The sequence below is a fragment of the Phoenix dactylifera genome, chromosome 3 (assembly GCF_009389715.1).
Source record: "Phoenix dactylifera cultivar Barhee BC4 chromosome 3, palm_55x_up_171113_PBpolish2nd_filt_p, whole genome shotgun sequence".
NCBI lineage: Eukaryota > Viridiplantae > Streptophyta > Magnoliopsida > Arecales > Arecaceae > Phoenix > Phoenix dactylifera.
Genome location: NC_052394.1, coordinates 12,123,825 through 12,147,334, shown reverse-complemented (window position 1 = coordinate 12,147,334; position 23,510 = coordinate 12,123,825). Strand labels below are relative to the sequence as shown.

The following is a 23,510-nucleotide window of genomic DNA, read 5'->3' as shown; positions in this document are numbered from 1 at the left end:
AAAGAAGCTCAACACTAGAGACAGCCTTAGAAAAAAAAATTTGGAAAGCATCTTGGCGGTTGTATTCTGTGCCATGATATAAATGAGACAGTTGATCATCTCTTCTGCACTTGTAAGTTCTTTTCTACTATATGGAAGACCATCTGTTCGTCTCTTGGAGTGCGTCATCCTCAACTAAGTTTTGAAAATCTCTGCATTGATTGGAGGTTGAACCATTTTACAACATATGCTCAGTCGATCATTCTCATGTTGATTGCGGTTATATGTTGGGCCTGTTGGAAGGAGTAGAACACCAAAATTTTTCTAAATAAAAGATCTTCAATTGCCTCAATTACTGCAGAAGGACTTAGAATTTTTAATAATTGGTCGGGGCTATGCGATCCTATTATGCAGATAGAGCTTGAAAGAATTTGGTCCAAGGTGAATAATACTGCTTCTAAACTTGTGAATGACTAGTGCAGTTGATTTTTTTTTTCTTTTTCTTTTTAAGAGAATGCTCTCATTTCAGATTGCCCGAGCAGTGGATCCTATTCTTTCTTGTCAACGTGGTTCTGCCTTGGTTGCATATGTTGGAGTTTTGGCCAGCTACATCTTTTCTGAGGCCTTCTAGCAGATTGTATTATGCTTCAGAGAAGATACCAGACATGTCTCATTCAGATGTGGGAAGAGGTACAATAGCTTAGTCTTTTGATATCAATAAAATAAAGCTTTTCATGTTCAAAAGAGGATGGTATAGCAGAATTTTTGTGAAATTGCTTGAAACATTTAGGCAATGAATGCTCCTGCTTATAGGTCTGGATAGGTCCTTTCCTTCACTGCTTCTTCTTACGAGGATCAATATTTTCTGTCTTGATTATCAGACACTTGGTTTGGGGTCATTTAGCTTCTTTTTCTAGCATTTGTTTCTCTCCTCCCTCTCTCTCGACAATGTAACTCATCTCTGCCATTCATCTCTGTTGTAAATATGATTAATTTTCGATAAAAGGCGGGTGGCTCCTTTTTGCCTCTCTTTGCATCCAAAAAAAATTCTCGAGTCCAAACGCTCTATAATTAATTGCTAAACAAGTTCTCCAATTATTCATAATATTCTTCCTAACCAAACAATTGATTTGTTCCCAAATACCAGGAACTCGGCATCCCCCTTCATCCTTCTCTGTTAAAAAGAGGGGAAGAAAAGGTCCCAAATATCTGAAATATGCGATGACTATAACAATTCATAAATATATTTTTTAAAGCAAAAGATGAGAGACCAGATCATGATATAATTCATTAACTATCTTTTAATTGTTGGATTCTTTTTAATTCTTTATCCTTGGTAAGAAATCGAATTTTTACAGTACGCTGACAATTTTAAGAGAATCATTGCAGCAATTGTTAATAGTTTTAATAAGTATCACGACCTAAGATAATAGGGGGAAAGGTGTAATTTTTCTTAATCATGCACCAACTAATGCAAAAACAATGATAACCATAAGAAACAGTAACACCAACCCTAACATTTTAAAGATGTGACAAATAATAATCCTGATGAATTCGTAAAGAATCTTTTAAATCTGCGAACTATTGTGTAGTTCCTGCATAATTAGATGACTGGGTACTTTCTAAGATTTTAAGTATCTTTGTTAATAAAAATCCAATGATATTCCGGTGGTTGCATCTTCTGGTTCCTGCATTACGGAAGCAAACTTTCAGAGAGATCATTATATCCTTCACATTTCTCTCAATCCATGCATCAGGAAAAGAGAAATAGTCGAAGCCACGAGGGTGAACATGATGCTCTCCAGGCCCCTAATTTGTTCACTCTTCAACTTTGCTCTCACCCTCTTCCAGCCCAGCCATTGTATCATACAACGGCCGGTTCATCGTCTCCGGCAAGAAGAAGAAGAGGAAGCCACCGGCGAGCCCACAGACCCCAAACACGGCAAACGGAACGCCGTCCCCGAGAAGCACCACCAGCGGTGCCAATATTGCACCCAACTGCGCGGCCTGCGTCGCACATCCTAGCGCTGCATTCCTCACCACCGTCGGAAACAGCTCCACCGTGTAAATGAAGAGCAAGTTATACGTCGCCGCCATCCCAAAAATTCCGATTATTCCACACACCATCCTCACGATCTTCATCGCTCCGATGCCGCCTACTAAACTTCCGACGATGCAGAAGACGCCGCTGAGCCACATCGTTCCAACACCCAGCGGCTTCCTTCCAAACCAGGCCAGCAGCACCGCTGTTAGCACAAACGCCGGCATCTCGGCGACGGCATTGAGGAGGACGCTGAGGTAGAGGTTGGTCTTGAGGTTGACGACGTTTAAGCTGAGGCCATAATACACGATGGAGCACAAGAAGTTGATGACAACTGCTAGAATGAGGCGAATTCGAGTCGTCGGTGAGCGGAGGACGGCGACGATGGAGCCGGAAACAGCCTTTTCGATAAGGGGTTCGTCATTCTTGCTTTTCTTCAGATTTTCTTGGTCGTCGTCGTCGTCGTCGTCATCAAGCTTAAGGGTTATTCCATCAGGGAGGTGCTTGCCATTGCTCTTGGCGATCGCCCGGATGACGCCCGTGGCCTCGTGGATTCTGCGGCGCACGAGGTACCACCGAGGGGATTCCGAGATGAAGGGGAGGACGGCGATGAGGAAGAGGAGGGAGGGGAGGGAGGTGACGATGTAGAGTGAGCGCCAGGATGGGAAGAGGTAGGCCATGCCCGAGAGGAGGGCGATGCCGCCGGAGAAAAAGTAGAATGTAGACATCCCTGCAGCTCCTCGCTTCGTCGGGCCGACGGGCTCGGTGGCGAGGACGAAGGCACACAGGCCGACACCGCCGGAGCTGAATCCGGTCAGGAAGCGGAGGGCAGCGTAGGCCCAGTAGGTTGGGGACATGGAAGTCAGGAGGCCGAAGATGGTGTTTAGAATGCAGACGATAGTTAGGGATCCTTTCCTTCCAAGGAAGGAGTCTGATAGGTGGCCAAAGACACCGGCACCTGAAATAAGAATGGGGGGAGAGTGAGAGAGACTAAGCTCAATTGGCTTGGATTATAAGTGGAGGAAATGATATATTATAAACTTTCAGCAAGAAATTGCAAATTGATGTGGAATAGTAGTTCCAACAAATGCAGAACTCCAAGAATGAAGGACGGAAAAGTAATCTAGTTGCATCTCCAAACAATGGCTAATTAAGTTTGTCATCACTTACAAATATTTTCTTTCTTTACTCAGTTGGGGGGTGCAAGACACTGAGCGAAGGCAAGGTTTGCAATCCAGAACACTATTACAATAACATAAAGACTTCTACTAGTTTGATCATCAGTTAGCATCTCCAGTGATAGGTAAAAGAAATAAAATAAAAAAAGTGTATATAATATTAAAAACTTAAAATTGAGAGCAGAACTAGAAGGTAAAAGATGGAAACACACCTTAAAAAATGCAGGGAACTAAGCACAAAAACATAATTTATCAATATGTTATATTCTGTATTCTTTTTCTTTCTTTCTTTCATTATTTTTCTTGTCCCTCTTACCCCTTTGTCTCCCGCATTGAAGAAAAATGTCATATAAGTTTCCCAGTATTCTAGCCTCTACAATTTTCTGTTGGATTAGATTGAAAACTCTATATGAAGAATTCCCCAGTGTCACGGGAAAACTAGCCTATGCCACTTACATCAGCAGCTTAGCACTGAGAGAGTTTTTTTGATAAAAACGAAGGGGGAGACCACCATCCTGCTTCATGGAGCACCCAGAACAAAAGTCGCCACCTACCACTAGGAAAGTTCAAGAGCTCGTGTCTAGATGACATGGTTCTTCCCCTAGTCAACGAGCAGGGAAAGAGTTAGCCTCCTATCTTTTTTTTCTTTTTTTTGGGTCGCAGCCTTCTCCGACCTGTGGGCCATCCGGACGTGGGGCATCCGATCTTCTAATTTAATCAACGTCCGCGTGTTTCGAAGTCGGACAACTTAAACAGAATTATCGTCCTTTTACCATCAGCTTACCATCTTGATGGCAAGAGACTCGAGCATGGCTCTTTGCATCGCAGAGCACGTACAATGGTCATCTTCATCAGAAGATTTAAGAAACGACTAACTAATAAGATGGCTTTACGTGCCGAACACGGCGTAGTAATTATCCTATCATGGGGCATCGGTGGTCGACAAAAACTGACCACCGAGATGCTTTGTTCCAGTCCAAGATTCCATAAATTTATGTTAGATAAATGAGATAGCTCAGTGGAAGGCTCCAAAAAAATGTGGAGGCGTGCGTGACTTCCTGGCCCTAGTTTTCATTCACCCGACATCACAATAGAATATATTATCTCCTTTGGTTTCGGCTCCTACTCAGAAGTTGTCATCATCCAGAATTCTTAATTCACTCATTTTCGCCATATTATGCTGAACCATTTTTTATATGGTCTGATCCATGCCAATTTGAAATTTGCTTCTAATTTAGCAAATTAGATACTGCGAAACAGCTTAAATTACATGATCCAAGTATTAAAAAAAAAAAGATCTGGAGCAGAGTGGAGCAGCTGCAACAAAATCATATATACTGGATTCATGGAAGCCTAATCAACCCGCTCTCTTAACTTTAATAGGTCTGGGCCACATTTTTAGAGCCAACCCCACATGAGTCCGGATATGACCAATAAAAAAACTTATTATATCCTGCCTATAAAAAAATGGAACATATGGATGACGACTCTAGCATCTGGCTGCACGTGTCTTTGAAAGGTTCATGGAAACAAAGAAAGGGTCCAGACTCGTTTGGATCATTGAGGATGGAGGGAAAAAAAAAAGAAGTAAGAGAAAAAAAATAAAGACGTGTTATTTGATTAATTTTTTTAAAAAATATTTTTTTATAAAAATAAGCTTTTTATATTTTATAAAAATAAAATTTATATGAAACACAGTAAAGTCCAAATTCTATGGATAAAAAATTTGGATAATTTTTTTAAATATTTTTAACTTTAGATAGAATAAAATAATATTTTTTAATTTTTTAAAAATATAGTAGATATTTTACATAATTTTTTAAAAAATAATTACTAAGCCAAATATAAACTACCGTAAAATATATTATTTTTATTATTAACCAAACATTAAAAAATAATTTTTTAAATGTTATATTTTTAGCATTATTTTTTAAAAAATATTTTAATAAAAAAAATTTCTGCAAATCAAACTAGCCTACTTTATTAGCATCAATGACATCATTTGGTAGCATCAATGACATCAATTAAATAATATAACTTTGGTCCACTCAAAACGACAAAGGCTTGATTAATAGAATCTAACTTGGTTTCCCTCTATCCTTGTCGCGTTTGGTGGTGCTTCAAGGTTGCCGAATCACAGTGGCTTGCCAAACGGCGCCTTTCCTTCCACGTTCGTAAGATGGTCATTTCACCGGGCGGGGATATTTATTTCCCAAAGTTATCAAAGGTTGGACGTTTGCCTAGACGCAGATACCGTTGGGCCCCACGTAAAAGTTATGGTACAAACAAATCCAACTAGTCTACCGTAGATACACCCCTGCGGACGCCGAAAAATCGCCTCAAAAGGGATATACTAAAAGACAAACACGTAGCCCAAGCGGGATGCGGGAGGGGGAGGGGGGACCACCCTCCAATCCTAGATATTAAGCCCCACATATATTTAGAAAGATCAATGAAGCTCCGGGTTGGATAGCCCCTTATATGGCTACTTATGGAGACGAAGGAATTCTTTGGATTCATAAAGAAAAGTTGTTTAGGGTTCTCCGTGATATTTTATTTTTTGATTTTATTAAATATATCCATATGCGTATTTGATGTGCCTGCCCTAACAAAAAAAAAACAAAAAAAAAAAATCTATTTAGCATATCATAAATAAAATAGCTGGTCTAAAAAATAATGAATTAGATTAACAAACTTTTCAACAGTTTAACCTATTTTATCCCATCTAATAATCAAATGGAATCATAATTAGATCCATTTAATCTATTTCATCCATTTAAAATTTACTTAATCTATTTGTACTATTTAACCTAATCTACTTAACTTATATAATCTATTAAAATTTATTTAATTTATTAAAAACATGCTAAACATGTTTAACCTATTTTATTTGCTTTGATATTTTAATAAATAAATTATATGGATCAGATCAGATTGGATTAACTATTTAATAAAAAATAGGTTTGAATCGATAAATTTTTGATCTAATCTATATCCAGCCCCATCTACATCCAATCAGAGCTAACAACGGAAGGGGGGTGTACTTACCGATCATGCATCCGGCGAAGAAGGCGGACTGGACGAGGCCGACCTTGTACTTGTCGCTGCAAACGAGGCCCCACTCCGCCACCGTCGACGCCGCCGGACCGCCCGCCCACTCCCAGTCGTCCGGCCCGAGCCGGCACGGGTCGGCCGGGCACGGGCCGCCAGAGCACCGCCAGGATGGCTCCCGGTCGGCGAAGATCATCACCATGGTGTGGAAGGCCTCCAGCGCCCACGCGGTGGAGGTCAGCACGAAGTGCCGCAGCTGCCACCTCCCGAATTCGCCGGCGTGCCGCCGGAGCACCTCGTCGATCCCCAACCTCTCCTCCTCCTCCTCTCCCTCCCCATCGCCGCCGTCGGCACGGAGGAGGGGAGACCGGAGATCGTCTGCGCCGCCATTCCCGGCGGCAGATTCCGATTCGTAGCCGGGATTCGCGGCCATGTGTTTCTTTTTTAAGGATCGCGCCGCCCCGCCCACTCTTCATCTTAACGCCGTCTTCGGGGCTTTTATATACGCAGATGGCGGTACGTTGCTCCGCAGGTGCTATTTTCCATAAGAAGCTCTCTTTCATCCCAAGCGGTGGATATGTACGTACAGCAGATTGAGGTGGCATCCGTTTCCCTCATCCCTTTCACTACACACCTTGAAATTAATGCATAAATTCTCTCGTTTGTGACCGCAAAATTTTGGAACCATCTTCACAATAATTATAATAACAATATGGTATTTAATATAGGGTTTTTGAAATTTTGAAATCTGCATTTAGTTTATTAAATTGCTTTCTCACACGTTTCCCCTATTTATTTTTTTATTATATTATATTCTTTTTTAAAAAGAATAATTTTGGGAAGTTCACATATTGGATATAGATGGGTTTGGAAGTGGATGGCTAAGATCAAACCTCAGTTTTTAGGCATGTCTGCGAGTGAGAGCACCCAGACTTCGAATGGGATAACCTCAAGTCTGGCGAGCGAGAAACGGCCACGCTAGTTTCCAGGGCGAGATGTGATCGGTATTATTTTAGTTGTTCCAGCAACTTCAGATGGCGTACGATTTCTCGACACGGTTTAAGTTATGGAAATATAGGATCAAAATTTTATAAAAATTTTTAGATTGAATTAGTACAATCGGCAAAATTAAAAAACTATAGACCGAGTTGGATTATTATTATTTTTTCTTTCTAAGAAATTCAGACCGGCCCATTCTAAAACTAATATTGATGCTCAGTCCTATGATATGACTGATTGTATTAGTTTAATTAATAAATTTTATAAAATTTCACAGTTTGAATTAGTACAACTAGCAAAATTAAACGCCTATAGACTGAATTAGATTTGTTGGATATTATTTTCTTTCTATGAAATTTTGGCCGGCCCACTTTAAAACTAATTCTAGGTATTTCTAAATACGGGTCGACCCAATCTGCAGTGCTATGATCTTGCTGGTTGTATTAATTTAGTTCATAAATTTTATAAAATTTTGAATCGAATTATCCATCAGATGGTTAGGAATGGATGAATTGTCATTGGACTTGTACAAATTCTGGATAATGGCAATGGGTGAAACACGTGCCAAGCCTTTCTTTTTTGGGTGGGCACTCTAAAAGGCGCCTACTGTTGGCCTGTATATAAAAAGCTGGCATAAAGCAGAAGACATTTCTTTTTTCTTGGTACAAAGCAGAAGACATTTGCTTGTTACCAAAAAAGAAAGAAAGAAAAGGACATTTGCCCTATGTGCAATGTATCACCCGTATGGTGCGTGTATTTCATGAAGTTGTTACTTGGTAGTTTCTTGGTTTAAAGTAACTTTTTAGTTTACATGTAAGTCATGTTGTTTTGTTTCATAATTTCTTTCCCTTTATTTTTTTTACATTTATGATCCCATTTTATTCACCTTTTTTTGGTTAGTATCATTTGGCATTATTAATTTTTTTTTTTTTTTGGTACACCGGTTTCTCAAACCAATCGTGTATATGAGTACAACCATTAGAATCAGAAAAAAGAAGCTCGCTAAGTAAATGAGAACATTCTCTTGGTTCACCCAAAGAAAATTCTCCGAGTGATGCGCTGTGTAGGAGGCCACCTAGTTAGCAATTGTGTTAGCCTTCCGATAAAAATGAGTGGACCTGAAGGAGCCACAATCCTCTACCATCCGCCATATGTCAAGGAGCAAAGACTGCCTATCCAACTTAGAGCGTACCTGCGGATTTCCTCGATCAGAGCACACGTGAATTGTATATTAAATTGAAACTTATGTTTATTTTGATAATAAAATATCATGTTTAAGTGATGATAAAATTGAAATTTAACAGCCTTCTAGTTGTTCCTAATCAAGGAGAGCTTAAAATAAAGTAGAGTGATGCAAATTAAAATAATAATTAAAAATGTATACATGCCTTTTTGAGACAACAATGGTTACTAGATTATTGAAAGCAAGAATAAACAAATAATAATGATTTTTCCAAAATGCTTCCAGTTATTCATAATCCAAGAGAGCTTAAAGTGAAGTATAGAGATATCAATTAAAATAATACCTAAAAATTCATGCGTCCATTTGAGACAAGAATGGTTGTTCTATGATTGAAAGCATGGATATATGAATAGCAAAGAATATTCCTGCTATTATTCTACTATAGTAACTGTTATTATATTACAATGGTTTTAGTTTGAATGTTAATAAATATTTGTTTTTAAAATTCATATCTCATTGATAACTGAAAATGATAACTATTTATTCAATAAGTGGTGTCCTGTGCAACTGTTTTAGTAATTGTCATCATGCATTGTCATTGTTCCGGTGGATTAGTAACATATTGTACATTCAAATGTCAATATCTTGTTAGAATTATTATTTTTTTATTTTACGAACAATATCTTGAGAATAGTTTTATTAATTTCAATTAGTATATGCCATTTTTCACTATAATTATAGAAGCCATTGTTTTATTCCCCAAAAAAATTCAACCTTTTTTTATTTTTTGAGAAAATACTAGCCAAATAAGGTCATTACGTGGGTTATAAATTATAATATTATTAGTTTCTTAGGAGTCTCTTGCATGGAGATCGCACGGAACCAAGAAGCCTCGAAACCAGTGCATTTATAATAGCCACTGTTTTAGTATCCAAAACCAGCTAATGTAGTTCCTTTTTCTTTTTCTTTTTTGAATAAAGGGAGGGAGATCCACTTATGGGGCGTTTGATATGAGTGGTCGTCCTAGGATCAAGGGTAATGTAGGTGAAGGTGATGAGATCGCCCTTGAGGTCGAAAATCCAAGATCACCCCAGGGCAGTGATCCTGGGTTGAAAGTTAAAGGCAAAAATACTCCTCAAGTTCGCAAAAAAATTGATATATCAATATACCATCAATATATTATATCAATGTTATATATATATATATATATATAAATTATGTTGATATTATATATTATATTAATGATATATATTATATTATAATATATTACTATATTACTCCTATTTATCTTATTTTTCTAATCAAAATAATTATTAGTATTAAAAAAATCTATTATAAGTATAAATAAAAATATTAATTCTATAATGAAAAATAACATATTTTTATAAGATTAATAATTTATCGGAGTAATAAATATATTTTTATAGAATATATCAATAATTAATATATTGATAAATATATTAATATTTTATTATAATATATTTTATATGATTAATAAATATATGATAAGGGCTACTAAAAGTAGAATATGTGACAAAATTATGGAGCTATTATAGGAATTAGTATATCGACTTACATTTCTAATTCATGAGAATTAAAAATACATAAAAAATCTATCTAAAATATATCAAGGGTATTTGTGGTATTATGTAGTCAGTAATCTTGGATTCCCATACCATACCAAATAAGTTACTCATGGATATCTGGGTATTTTTAATCACTGGACCATGACCTACCAAACACATTGTTCTTAGATCACCAGGGATCAAATCACCCCAGTATTCGGATCATCGGGAATCTTAGATCACCGTGGTGATCCTGTTGAGGTTATCAAACGGGGCCTATATGTTAATTATCCAAGTCCATATTTTCTAAAATGCACTACTTGAAAGTCAAACTCAGAACATTTGGTTGCTAAACAAAGAAGGGTATGACTATTAAGGCAAGCTAGCTATTATTCTCCTAACAAGACATGGGAATTCATATAGAGCAATTAATCATCCTCAGCATGCTAATCAAAATTAGGATGAATATGGGTCTGGATCAACGTAAGAACTGAACCAAATCAATCTTGTTCGGTTGCTTTGGTTCGCATTTTCAATAAAATCTGGTCAATTCCAATTTTTATTTTTCAAAACCCAATTTGATTAGGTTAAGTCTAAGTTAGGGGTTGGGTAACCTAGGCCCAACCTGATATGATCTATATATACAGATAGAACTTTATAGCATAAGAGATTTTCCTTCATTATCATTAGCTTCTGGATTCCTTTTTATTTTACATAATTAAGTTTGATTAATATTTGCTGATACTAGTATTAAAAATTTGAATAACTTTATTGTCATCTATAATTCTCTTCTCCTTATCTATTTATTTGCTCTATTGACATTTTGGAATGTATAAAAAGACATGGAATTTGCATTATTTGTTAGTTTGTAATTTGTATTAAACATAACTTGTAGCTTTGTATTTTTATAATTTTATATAAATTATTAGATTATTGTTCTTGGATTTCATTTTTTGTTATTTTGACTAAAAGTCCTCCATAATGGCTTTATTTTTATATTTGTTGAGGCTCAGGCATTATATTGTTCTTGAATAAAATCAATAGTTTATTTTTTAAATTTCTCAAGACCAGGTTGGTTCTAGGTTAGCCTCTACCCGACCCTTGTGTACCTCAAAAGTACTTTCCAATTGAAAATTGAACACTCATACTAAGACAAGGCCAAGGTCATGGTACGGCAAGAAATTATAGTTCCCATAAGCATTTTCTTAGACATCTTAAAAGCATAGTTTTTCTAAAAAAGAACCTAAAGGGAGGAGATGCACCTCCATGTTAATTACCCAAATTTTGAAGATGCACCACTCAAACACCAAATCTAAAACATTTCGTTACTAAATAAAAAGTTGTGACCATTAAGGTAAGTTGCAAATCACAACGAATATTGTATCTAATAGCTATTATTGCCTAATAGGACATCAAAATTCCCATAGAGGAATTAATCACCCTCAAAATGCCAATCAAAATAGAGGAATTTAGTTGCACTTCAAGGCCACCATGCCTTGAAGCACTTTCCAATGTAAATTGATCGCCCATCCTGAATATTGCCCGATTTGCCCCAGGTCATAGCACTACAAGAAATCAAAAGTCCCAGCATTTCCTCAAACATCTTAGCAACACCCATATTCTCTAATCTCACATGCCACGGCAATTGACTCCTGATTTTCATTTGTTTTGGAATTTGCTGGACCTCTAATCCCCTCCCTTAGCTGCTTCTTAAAACTTTGATATGGATAGGATATAGGAATCTATATTAGACTTGTTCATGGGCCGAACTCTAACATAATTTTCTAAAGCCTGCGCCCAGCCCTGCTCGCCTTTGAACTAAAATAAGGTACTAGGATTCTAGATCTTCTCCCATTAAGTGTTCATACTAAGAAAAACTAGGGTTACACAATTTTGAGGTTGGGGAGGCTCTAGCAAGCTATCCAGAATAATGGGCCTACAACCTTAGCTCAAGCCTGCTCGAAAAAGGCTTCGGGCTTGAGTGGGCCGAGGCCTTTAGCTCGTGAACAAGTCTAATCATTATAAACATAGCATCCTCTAAAATTTTTGAGTCTTTTTAAATGAATTTGAGTGATGACCTCTTCTATCGTTTGAATGGAACTTTTAGTTCGTTATTGATAGTAGTCCTATTTTCATATATGGTTATATACATATTGAAAAGAAACAAACCAACAAACCAAACATTTGACTTTGTAGTTTCATTTGTAAAATTTTTGTTTTAAAAGCCAAGCCCCTTGATGAAAAATCTAGGCTCGTCCATTAGAAGAACCAATAATAAGTGAGTTCCTTTGAAATCATGATATAAATGAAAAAATATGAACTAGATGGTGGTCTCCTTAGTAGGTGTTGAGAGCTCAGACAATTGGATGCTCATCACATAACTCGAATAATAACCCCATTAGTCTTCCCATAAATAAAGTTTGACATACGTTGCTAGGGTTTTGGGAGGAAATAGATTCATAAAGGTTTGTCTAAACAATATTATTCACTTTTTGTTTATCTTTTCAATTGATGATGAAACCGCATGTTTGTCATAACCTTATCAAAAGTTGGAAAGGTGATATGTTTAATTATATCTAGTTCATTCTTCTAATCTTAGCTTCCTTTGCTCTAAAGTAGAACATTACCTTAGTCTGCAATATATAATACAAATATCTTTATGCCCTTGACCAATCTCAATCATCAACTACACTTGATTGAAGCATTGGTTAAGTGCTTGTACAACTCGCATTTCTAAATCTTTACTTGAGCCATGCACAAATATATGGCCTTTTATCTCAAGCTTGTCCATCATTGTAAGACAATTTTATGAGTTTGTTCTCCACCTGGCTAAGATGCTAGCCCTAAACGAAAGGAACCACTGGCTAGGTTTGTGACTATAATGTTATATATTCTATTATATATTCTACCACATAACTCAAACTTCTCTAATTCTATGGTATGTTGGCTTTCTGTCTATATCTCCTAATGTACATTTCTATCTATATTTTGTTCTTGCTAGGGCCTGGCTGTTAAGAATAAGTTAGAATATTTTCTCTAGTATTTATTATATATTTATTTATTTAAATGAATTTTATAGTTAAAAAATTCAATATTACTGGCGCCACCCCACCCCTACCACCATTAGGCCTCCTGGTAGGTCCGGTGATTCCGAGATTTCTGTCTCCGATCGCCATCGGGATCTTGCTCTCGAATTCCCCTTCTCTCTATTGAAGGGATTTCCTTAATTGCGCCTTGATCACCAATTAGAGAAGACCATTGGGGGGTGAACAAGATCGCACTTATCCACCCCTATTAATTTTTTCTCTCCTTTCTTTGACATTTTTGCTTCAAATTTACTCAATTTACTTGTAAATTGGATTCTTCTTCTAAGTCTCTCTCACTCGTTTGGGTGAATTTTGGTGTTTTATTTCGATATTTTTCTTTGCTCGCTGTCACTTTCTCCCTTCTTTTTTATTCCTTTCTTCTGAGAAATGCTCCTTAATCAGAGTTTCTCTCTCCATTTTTTTTAAATTTCTTTTTTCCTTTGGAGATAGAGTCGATGTTATTGAGCAGATATTTTGTTTTCTTTTCTATTGGTTGATGATGGATTAATTTTTATCTTGGTGTCTTTTCTGCTTTTTAGCTTCAGTTGGATTAGGAATATAAAATTTGTTGGAGTTTGAGGCTTAGTTTAGTTGTCTATAAATATGTATGTATTGTTCTTTGTTGTACTGCATTGTTCTTTGTTTAGGAAAACAAAAAATGATTATTTCATTTTTCTACTTTTTTTCCTTTGTATTATGCTTTCTTTTCATTTAGTTTTATACTAAGTGGAGTTATGTTGATAGTTATAGTTATAGTACACGTGCTTATGCATGTGAATCCAATAGATAAAAATCTATGATCTAGACTAGTTGCAATTAGTTGTAATAAATGGCAGATGAAATTGCTAAAAATCAAAAACAAAGTTTTAATTAAAAAAAAACAAGATTTTCCATGATAAGCGTTGATTCACATCTCCTAATGTTCTCTGATGAACTCATCTTATATTACATATATAGGTTATTTGTATGATAGTTTTTTTAATCTATGACAGTGTTTTTTAGTAACATGAGTTCAAGTTGCCATTTCTCAATCAGAGATGCAGATGATTTGAAAATCCATGCATTTCATGTTGGAATCCCTCGCACGTCGCAGAAAATTTCAGAAAAATTCTGCGCGTAGCGGAAAAAATGCGCGAGATCCCGTTCATCTCATGAACTTATTTTAAAACCGATGTTCGTAGATAGATTAGGATTAAATATTTTTTACATGATTAGAAAGATCAGATCTTCACCTTGCGCGGGTAGATGATCACCGCAATCTGATGATTATGGTATTTGTTGGAAGGTTCGCTTGAAGTTGCACATGCGTCCGGCCTCTACGAGTATCCACACGAGGCAGAGGACCGATCTAAGTCTTTGAATCTTCCCGGGGTGCTAACTCCCTTACAGAGATAACTTTGGATAGACAAATCTCTTTCTTCTTGCAGCAAACAACTCCTTGATTGCTCTCCCTTGAACAAGAATGATTGGAGAAAGAAGAATAAAAGGGAGCAACAAGTTGCAGCTTTTTTTATTTTGGGGGAAGAAGGAAGGGAGAAAGGAGAGCCAACGCCTCCTCCTTTTTTCTTTTGTTGGCGGCTGCTAACAAGACGAGAAGAGAGGGGCTTCACGGCACAAAGAGAGGAAAAAATTCCCTGTGGCTCCTAAAATTAAGGAGCTCCAACCTTATCTCTTGGCCAAGAGGAGGGGCGTACGCCCCTCCTCCTTTTTCTTCACGTAAAAGGCATGGGAGGGGTGTGGGCCCCTCCCTCTTAGTCCCTCTTTAATCACACCCTACTTAATCATATTAAGTAGGGTGGTGTAGCCACATAGATAGGGTCTAATCCTCTTCTAAAGAGGATTAGATGAACCCAATTCCTTCTTTCATTCAAATCCTAATCTAATTAGGATTCAATTGAACCATGACTCAATTGAACTCTTCAATCCTAATCCAGTTAGGAGCCATCTTAATTTATTAGATTAAAATTAATTAGGACTTAAGAACTCCTAATCCAATTAGGACTTATTCAATTTTAGTCCTAATCTAATTAGGACTTTAAAAATCCTACTTCAAGTAGGACTCTAATTTAATTTGAAATCCTAATCCAATTAGGACTCCAAGAATCCTACTCCAAGTAGGACTCATGATCAAGTCCAATTAATTAAATTCAATTAATTAAATTAAATTGCAATCCGATTGCAATTATTCTTCTTCAACTCACTAACTCTTAGCGGGTTAACCAATTATCAATCGAATTGATTATTTATGATTCCTAATCACAATTCAACAATTGGATCGGTCAATACCTCTAATGTGTATGATCCCATAGGTTCTATTTTATCTGGTAGTGAGATATATTGCGATCTCTATCACAATATCATTAAAAACTCTTTTCAATGGGTTGGAACAATTCCAACTCAACTCACCAGGGATCATCGACCATCTAGATGGTCCCCGTGAGTCTCACCATCCACCAGTGACACCTAACAGCATGTAGTGGCTACCCAGCAGAATAGAATGATGAATCTCTAAGTGCAGTTATCATGTGATACAGTCCTTCTATCGTGGATCCCTATAGAACGGAGGTCATGGATAACTCGTCAAACCCCGTCGTCTGTCATATGTCTAGATTTATTCGACTTAAGTTCGAGAGTGAAAAAAACTCTTTCTCCACTGTATATACTGCCCCGGCCGAGGTCTTACGAACTCTGTCTAATAAATCATATAGGATTACTTTTTATCTATCAAGGTCGATAGATTTCTTGTAGGTGCATACCCTACTCTTACAGTAAACCTACTGCAGCCAATCTACACTATAAGGATTCATATGACTAGAGACCATGTATATGTGCAGTCAAACTATAATAACCTCACTGTGAGTAGCCGAAGCACCGCAGGTCAAAGGACCAATCACACTACTGCAACATCAAGTAAGTCACTGATGAGTGGATAGACATCCAAGTGACTTCTTGTTTTGGTCACGCTCAGTACCCTTGTTCTCTAACAAGCACCTGCACTATACTTCAGTGTCCCTATACTGTGGATTCGAGACTCGTCCATCCATAAGAAAAGCGATCTGTGCACTGATCTCATCGGATCTATCACCATTCTCGTGATGATCCATTGATCAGGAGCATTTAGAAATTAATCACCAATGATACATGGCTCAAATTCTCAACTGTTGAGAATATGTATCATCATCTTATTAATTTCTTGGACGATTCATAAACACATAAATAATATGAATGAAAAAGAATGCCCAACTTAATAAATTGATAATTAGGTCAAGTATAAATTTATGTTCCAGAATAAAATAATGCGTCAGCCAAATTGACTTCTAGGGCATAATTCTAACATTTCACTCCCACTACAACATAGTGCAGCAGAGCTAAATCCCATGCCACTTATTTCTTTTTTCTCTTGTTAGTTGCTTGACATGGTATTGTTGAGAGCAAAGCAGTTACCTAGGAGGGAGTCCATCTCCTATGAGTTAATTGGAACTTGGCTAGAGATAGTTACAAGCAAACCCACGTATGAAAGTAAAATACTATAAAGATATTTTGAGAGGATGGATATAATTTAGTTATCACAAGCAATGATGGTGTAGATGATTAAAATGGAACACTAATATACCATAATGCTACTCGATAAAATACAACAACATTCACTTTTATAGGCTAAAATGACCAGTAAAAATGTCTTAATGATGCCTCAAAAATGTGGGGATTAAAGACTTCTTATATATTATGATATTAATGGAAATACTCAACAATTTAATAATGGCAAATCTTGTGATATATAGTTTCTTTAGATTAGTCATAGGAACAAAAAATACATACAAAAATTTCTCACAAAAATTGAATAGATATTCACAGGCTTTGGAGCATGTTTGAGAAAGAAAGTCATATGAACTTCCTTTTGGTTATAGAGAAGGAGATTGTATGGAGTGATCGTGTCATGCGTGAGTGAGAAAAGCCAATGAACTTCACTACGTGTTATAGAGAGAATAAAAGGCCATAGTCCTGCATAGCACTAGGCCATAGTCCTGCAGAGCACTTTATATTTATTGATGGGAAACAATTTGAGTCATTAAGATAAATATGGGTTGTTGGACAAGGGCGCGCGGTTGAGGCTTATACCCAAGAAAAAGACTCATGGATGGGAGTCACATAATGAGATAAACATAGCTATAGTGAAACTTTATTTAAACTGATCTAACGATCTCAAATTTAGCAAAAATTGATCCATGCCATGCTTGTGCTGTGTCTGACAGTCACCTGATGGAGGACCACCGCAGGGAGAATAGGGACAGAGGAGAAAAAGGAGGTCATAGGGACATAGGAAGAAGAGGCTTTGGAGACGTAGAAGGAAAAAAAGCAAGAAAGCCTCACACCCAGCATGATGAAGAGAAGAAAGTCGGCCAAGCCAAGGAATTTTTTATTTCTTTGATCAATGCCCTAATTCATTAGGAGTATAGCCTTTATATAGGCCTTACATCAAGTCCATCAATTGATGACATGCCAAATTTGGGCTCTTACATCAATTCAATTAATTGACTAAGTGACTTAATTGATTACATACCATATTTGGACTCTTACATCAATTAATCACTTACCAACATTGATCTGATCAATTGATCTAATTACTTGACTTAACAATTGATCAAATGGACTTGACCAATAACAAAAATAATTAACCAAATTAACTCGGCCAATAATAAAAGCAACCAACCAAATTGACTTGACCCATAACAAAAGCAACTAATAATGCAATAAAGTAGAAATGACGTGGATTCGACTGGACCCAATCTCCGGGGTCCAACTCAAACTGATGTCAATCTCTAATACGACGTGAGCTAGTGGCTCTGATGGCTCCATTATCTAAATGAAGGGCTCTGATGTCCCCATCAAGTTCTCCCAGGTAGAAAAAACTCGACCGCATCGAGTGTAGGTCTGGTGACTGGAGAAACAACGCGAAGCGTAGGACCGCAAGATCGAGGAGCTTTGGCGACGGAGGCAAAGCTCTGGCTTTGATACCAAGCTGATAGAGGACAACTTCAAGAAAAAAAGAAAAAGAGGGGGAAGAAAGAAGAAGGAAGAAAAGGTTTTAGAGACGCAGGAAGAAGAAGCTTTAGAGACGTAGGAAGAAAGAAGGGAAGAAGGGCTCATGCCCAGGGTGAGGAAGAGAAGAAAGTCGGCCAAACTATGAGGTTTTTTTATTTCTTTGATCAATGCCTTTATGACGTGGCCTTTATATAGGCCTTACATCAATTCCATTGACATACCAAACTTGGGCCCTTATATCAATTCAATCAATTGACTAATCAATTAATTGATTACATAACAAATTAGACCCTTACATCAATCAATCACTTAGCAACATTGATCTAATCAAATGATCTTAATTACTTGACCCAACAACTAACCAAATTAACTCGAACAATAACAAAAACAACTAATCAAATTGACTCGATCAATAACAAAAGCAACTAATAATGAAATAAGGTATAAATGATGCGGACTCGAGTGAACCCAATCTAGGGGGGTCCAACTCAAACTGATATCAATCTTTGGTATGACATGAGCTAGTGGCTCTGATGGCTCCATCGTTTGAATAAAGGGCTCTAATGTCCCCATCACATTAGGATCTTTAACCTTTTTTTTTCCTGGTAGAAGAATATTCTTAAGCATGTAACATATCAAAGTCACCTCCTATATATTATCTTCAGCATTATCTTATTTTCTTTGAAAACTTCATATTAAGATAATTGTCACCCCAAAAGGCCTCTCTTCATGCACCTTCCCTTGCCTTCTCCCCATGCTCCATCCCAGCCATGGTGTCATACAAGGGCTGGCTGAAGGTCTCAGGCAGGTAGAACGATATTACCCCGCCGATGATCCCACACAACCCAAATACCACAAACGGCAGCCCCTGCCCCATCACCACCACCATCGGCGCCACCACTGCCCCGATCTGCTCCGCCTGCTGCATGCACCCGAGTGCTGCATTCCTCACCGTCGTCGGGAAGAGCTCGGCTGTGTAAACCAACAACAAATTGTATGTCGCAGAAATCCCAAATATTCCAAGCATACCGCACGCCATTCGGCCCACCGCCATTGCTCCATCGCCACCCATCAAGCTCCCGGCCATACAAAATGCACCACTGAACCACATTGTCCCAATGGCCAGTGGCCTGCGTCCAAACCGCCCTAGCAGCAAGGTGGCCAACGTGAAGGCCGGCATCTCACACACCGAGTTTACAATGACACTCATGTAAAGATTGGTCTTAAGGTTTACAACATTTAGTGTCAGGCCATAGTATGTAACCGAGCAAAACAAACTTATGATTGTTGATAGGACCAGCCTCCATCGAGTTAGTGATGAACGTATAACATCTATGATTGAGCCTGAGATATCAATGTCCATATCTGCTATGCTGTTGGTGTCGCCATGAGATTTGTCACAGTCCAGAACCAAGGAGACATGGTCGGGGAGGGACCGGCCATTCTTCTTAGTGATGGATCGCATGATCTCGAGAGCCTTCTCGGGTTTGCGGCGAATGAGGTACCAACGAGGGGACTCAGAGATGAAAGGAAGGATGGCAACAATGAAGAAGAGAGTGGGAAGGGTGGTGATGAGATAGAGGGAGCGCCAAGAGGACGGGAAGAGGTAGGCAATGGTAGCGAGGGCGACGATGCCTGCAGAGAAGAAATAGAACACAGACATGCCTACTGCAGCCCGGCGAGCCCGGCCGACAGGCTCGGTGGCCAGCACGAAGGCTGTGGTGCCCATGGGACCAGTGCACAGGCCGGTTAGCACACGAAGGATGAGATAGATGGTGTAGGATGGTGACACAGCCGTGAGGCAGCCTAAGATAGTGTTGATGACACAGCCCACCATAAGGGAGCCCTTCCTGCCAAGAAAAGAGTCTGAGAGGTGTCCAAAGATGCCACAACCTGAAAATCGCAGAAAGATAGAATGCAACAACACAGATCAAAGGTCATTTGGTATCAAATCAATTCAAATTATAAGCACAAGTTGGTTGGCAACAGGCAAGCGAATGTGGAAATGAATTTGTCTGATTCAACTGATTCAATCATGAAACGTTATATATGCAAGTGAACTTATGTTTATTCATTTGAAATTGGCTCAAACTGATTCATGTTTTCATCTACTTCATTTTTTAACGACCTATGTCATTGTTTAACACCGAAGGATCTACTTAAAACTAACAAATCAGCTCTCATATATACATTTCCAAATCAAATTGCAAACAAGAATTAACTTTGTCACCTGTTTTTTAAATATCTATTTATTTTTCAACAATTTTAGGATTTTTTTATCATTTAAGAAGTACTTAAATTTTGATAGTATGGACATACATAAAACAAATACTAAGTTTTCCTACTTTCAATTTGACCATTCCATTAAGTAATTTGATCCTTGCTCCTCAAGTCTCATTCTCATTTCACATAATCCAGGTATATATTATTTAGTCTTTGTTTAAGGTCACAGTACTTGTTTAGCTCAGCTTAGACCTAATTAGCTCACAAAAGATTCTTTTTAGCAAAGGAGTTTTTTTTTTAAAAAAAAATGTAAAATTCAAGCATAAACTCCTCTTTTATGACATACAAAAACATCCTTTTACTTCTCTCATGTTGAAGTGAGCAGAGAGGCTCAATAGCCTACCGTCAACTTTTTGCGTTTCTAATTGAGGTAGAAAAAAAAAAAAAAACTAAGTTGGACAAAACCCCAAGAAGAAAATAACTAACAAATGCAAAGCTCAAAAAATTAAAGGAAAATAAAAAATGAAATTTAATTTAAATCACCGAAACGTATTCTAAAAGGGTTTGGAATAGTAGTCACTTTTTTCTCTGTATATAGATTTTTATTTCTTTTGGGTTGGCTTTGGACATTATTTATGGCCAATCAATGGTTATTTATTAACACTATATGAATGGGTCTCTCTAGAAAAAAAAAAAGAAATGTAAAAATATTTCTTCTATAAAATGGTTTCTTTCCACAATCTATAGAGGTCCTTTCTTATAATTTTTTTTGGTACAACAGCTGTTCACGTTACTCTGGCGAGCACGCAGCTAGCAAAATCAAAAGAAAGAAAATAACAAAGCAATAGAGGGGCGACCCTTTGGTATGGCCAGAGGACCTCTCCGGAGTACTAGGCAGCATAGGTGGTAACCCAGTCGGCGGTTCTGTTCGTCTTCCAGTACACATGAAAGGCATTACAGTCCCCCACCATCCATCAGATATCACAAAGCAGAGAGTCTCCATCCCCCCTCTGCCCATCACCCTGAATCCAATTGATCATCCCTATAATTTTTTTAAAACTGATATACAAGAATGTCCAAGTTCACATTAACCTAGTATAAGAAATTATTTCAGATTAACCACTCATTTCATTGAAAGGATGAAATGGCAGAGGAGAGTGAAGGTTGGAATATCTTATAAGATTACCATAGTCATGGCCTATCCACTTGGTAAAGAAGGGACAAAAGGGAGCCGGACTATGTCCCACTAGTAAGCCGGCATGGTGCCCCTAGTAAGTTGAGCGCCAGTGGGAAGTGCATCCAGATCCAAAACAATCAAAATGGAGTTAGAAAACCGCCACCTAATGTCAAACAGAATGCTACAATCTTCATGGTAATGTTTGACTTTTGGTAGTCATTGGTCAAATACCAGCACATAACCGTGTGCCAACTCCATTTTGTCGTCTTCAATGGGGTCTTTTGACCATTGGATTGGTAAAGTTAAATATAACTGCGTTTGGATTGGTTAAGGATAAACTCTATAACAATTGAAGCTAATGTTTTGTCCTCTTCAATGGGGTCTTTTGACCCCCTCTTTTTTTTCTTTTATCTTGGGCACCCTTTTCTCTTCACAATGATGATCCAGAATGGAATATCCGCATAATTCAGAATTGAGAAGTCTCAATTGGTCATCCCATCACAGAATAAAATAAACAGTATATTAAAGAAGGGGCAAAACTTCTTTTTCTTCTTCTCCTATTTTAAAAAATCTAAATTTTGCATACATTGTGCAAATTGAGATTTGGAGCAGATCAAGGTCCATTTAGCACTGCTCAAAATTAAATTTACAATGGAGAAGATTTGGATGAAAGGAGAAGAGTCTGATCACCAGCCATGATACAAAAAAAGATTCACCGACTCCTTCGCATTAAAATCTTTGAGAGGTAATTTAACAAATAAATTTTCTGAACAACTCTTCCATAAAAAGAGAAGGAAAAAGGGAAAGCAGAGAAAGGTTTGCCAATAACCATCCAAGAATTTCCTGAATTTTTGATATCTCCTAATAAAATGAGAACGGAGTTGAACTTGGTTTTGATTAAATATTCTTTTAGCTTCTCTGGAAAAAGAGTTCATATATGTACTACATCACCATAGTCATTCTCACAAAGAAAAGCCTATTTTTATGGGGATCCTAATCAATGGTAACTATCAATTCAACATTAATATATATTTTTTTAATATTTTAGTTTCAATCAAAATTTTAAATTCTGTGAGATGGGAGGGTCCTGGTTTCTCTTAAGAAGCAGATTTTCTGCTCCATCCGGATAGTCATCCAATTAAACGCCCTGATAGATATATACCCTCTAAAACAAGTTACAAATGCAAGCAATGGAAGTGAATAAAAGAAAAGGAAAAAGAATCGGTTCTACCTACCGACCATGCAGCCTGCAAAGAAGGCTGATTGCACCAACCCAATCTTATACTTGTTCCCACACACCAAACCCCATTCAGCTACCGTCGACACCTCCCGTCCTCCGATCCACTCCCATGATCCTGGCTCGAGCTGACAAACGTCGACGTCGCTGCATGCCGGCCCGGTGCACCGCCATGCCGGTTCGCGGTCTGCGAAGATGGTGACCATGGTGTGGAATGCATCAAGTGCCCATGCTAGGCTAACAAGTGCAAAGTGTCTCAGCTGCCATGGCCCAAACTCTCCTGAATACTTTTGTAGCATCTCATCAACTCCGATCCTCTCGTCACCATCTTCGCTGCATCCTGTCGGCTGGAGAAGGGCCGACCTGAGGTCCTCAGCCTTTGGGGAGCTTTCGTCTTCCATTTGCTATCCTCCTGATCAGGTCTAGAGTTAATAGTTCAGGTTAGAAGGTGAAGACATATATATATAGAAGTCCTCATCTAGGTAATGCACGCAGCTTGATTGGTTGGGGTTGGAACTATGAAAGCAGTGGGATGGGCTTTAGGGAGCACATGGAAAGGTGTTCATTTTTGTATTGAATGGAAGGGGGCCTCGTGAGGAGCTCGTGGAGGCAGTGTTATAATATTTAAGCTCCCATGATGAGGACCCCATAATATTTGGTCTTTATATTAATAGGGGGAGATCAACTTCTTTAAGTCAGGAGAATCAGTGGTCTAATATATTTCATGCTAGTTTAGCACCGTTCTTGT

The 23,510-nt window shown here is 37.8% G+C and overlaps 2 protein-coding genes across 2 annotated transcripts; both read right to left on the bottom strand.

The window, feature by feature from the left end:
- Nucleotides 1-1,465: 1,465 nt before the first annotated feature.
- On the bottom strand, nucleotides 1,466-6,739 carry LOC103719357 (organic cation/carnitine transporter 4-like). The gene is made up of 2 exons (XM_008808561.4): nucleotides 6,247-6,739; nucleotides 1,466-2,978 (listed from the first exon to the last, which is right to left on the bottom strand). Exons 1-2 carry the CDS (start codon nucleotides 6,680-6,682, stop codon nucleotides 1,798-1,800), a joined length of 1,617 nt encoding a protein of 538 aa, XP_008806783.1. The 5' UTR covers nucleotides 6,683-6,739; the 3' UTR covers nucleotides 1,466-1,797.
- Nucleotides 6,740-18,852: 12,113 nt separating this feature from the next.
- LOC103719365 (organic cation/carnitine transporter 4-like) lies at nucleotides 18,853-23,163 on the bottom strand. The gene is made up of 2 exons (XM_008808569.3): nucleotides 22,761-23,163; nucleotides 18,853-20,018 (listed from the first exon to the last, which is right to left on the bottom strand). The coding sequence occupies exons 1-2, from the start codon at nucleotides 23,161-23,163 to the stop codon at nucleotides 18,853-18,855; spliced, it is 1,569 nt and encodes a 522-aa protein (XP_008806791.1).
- Between the last annotated feature and the right edge of the window lie 347 nt (nucleotides 23,164-23,510).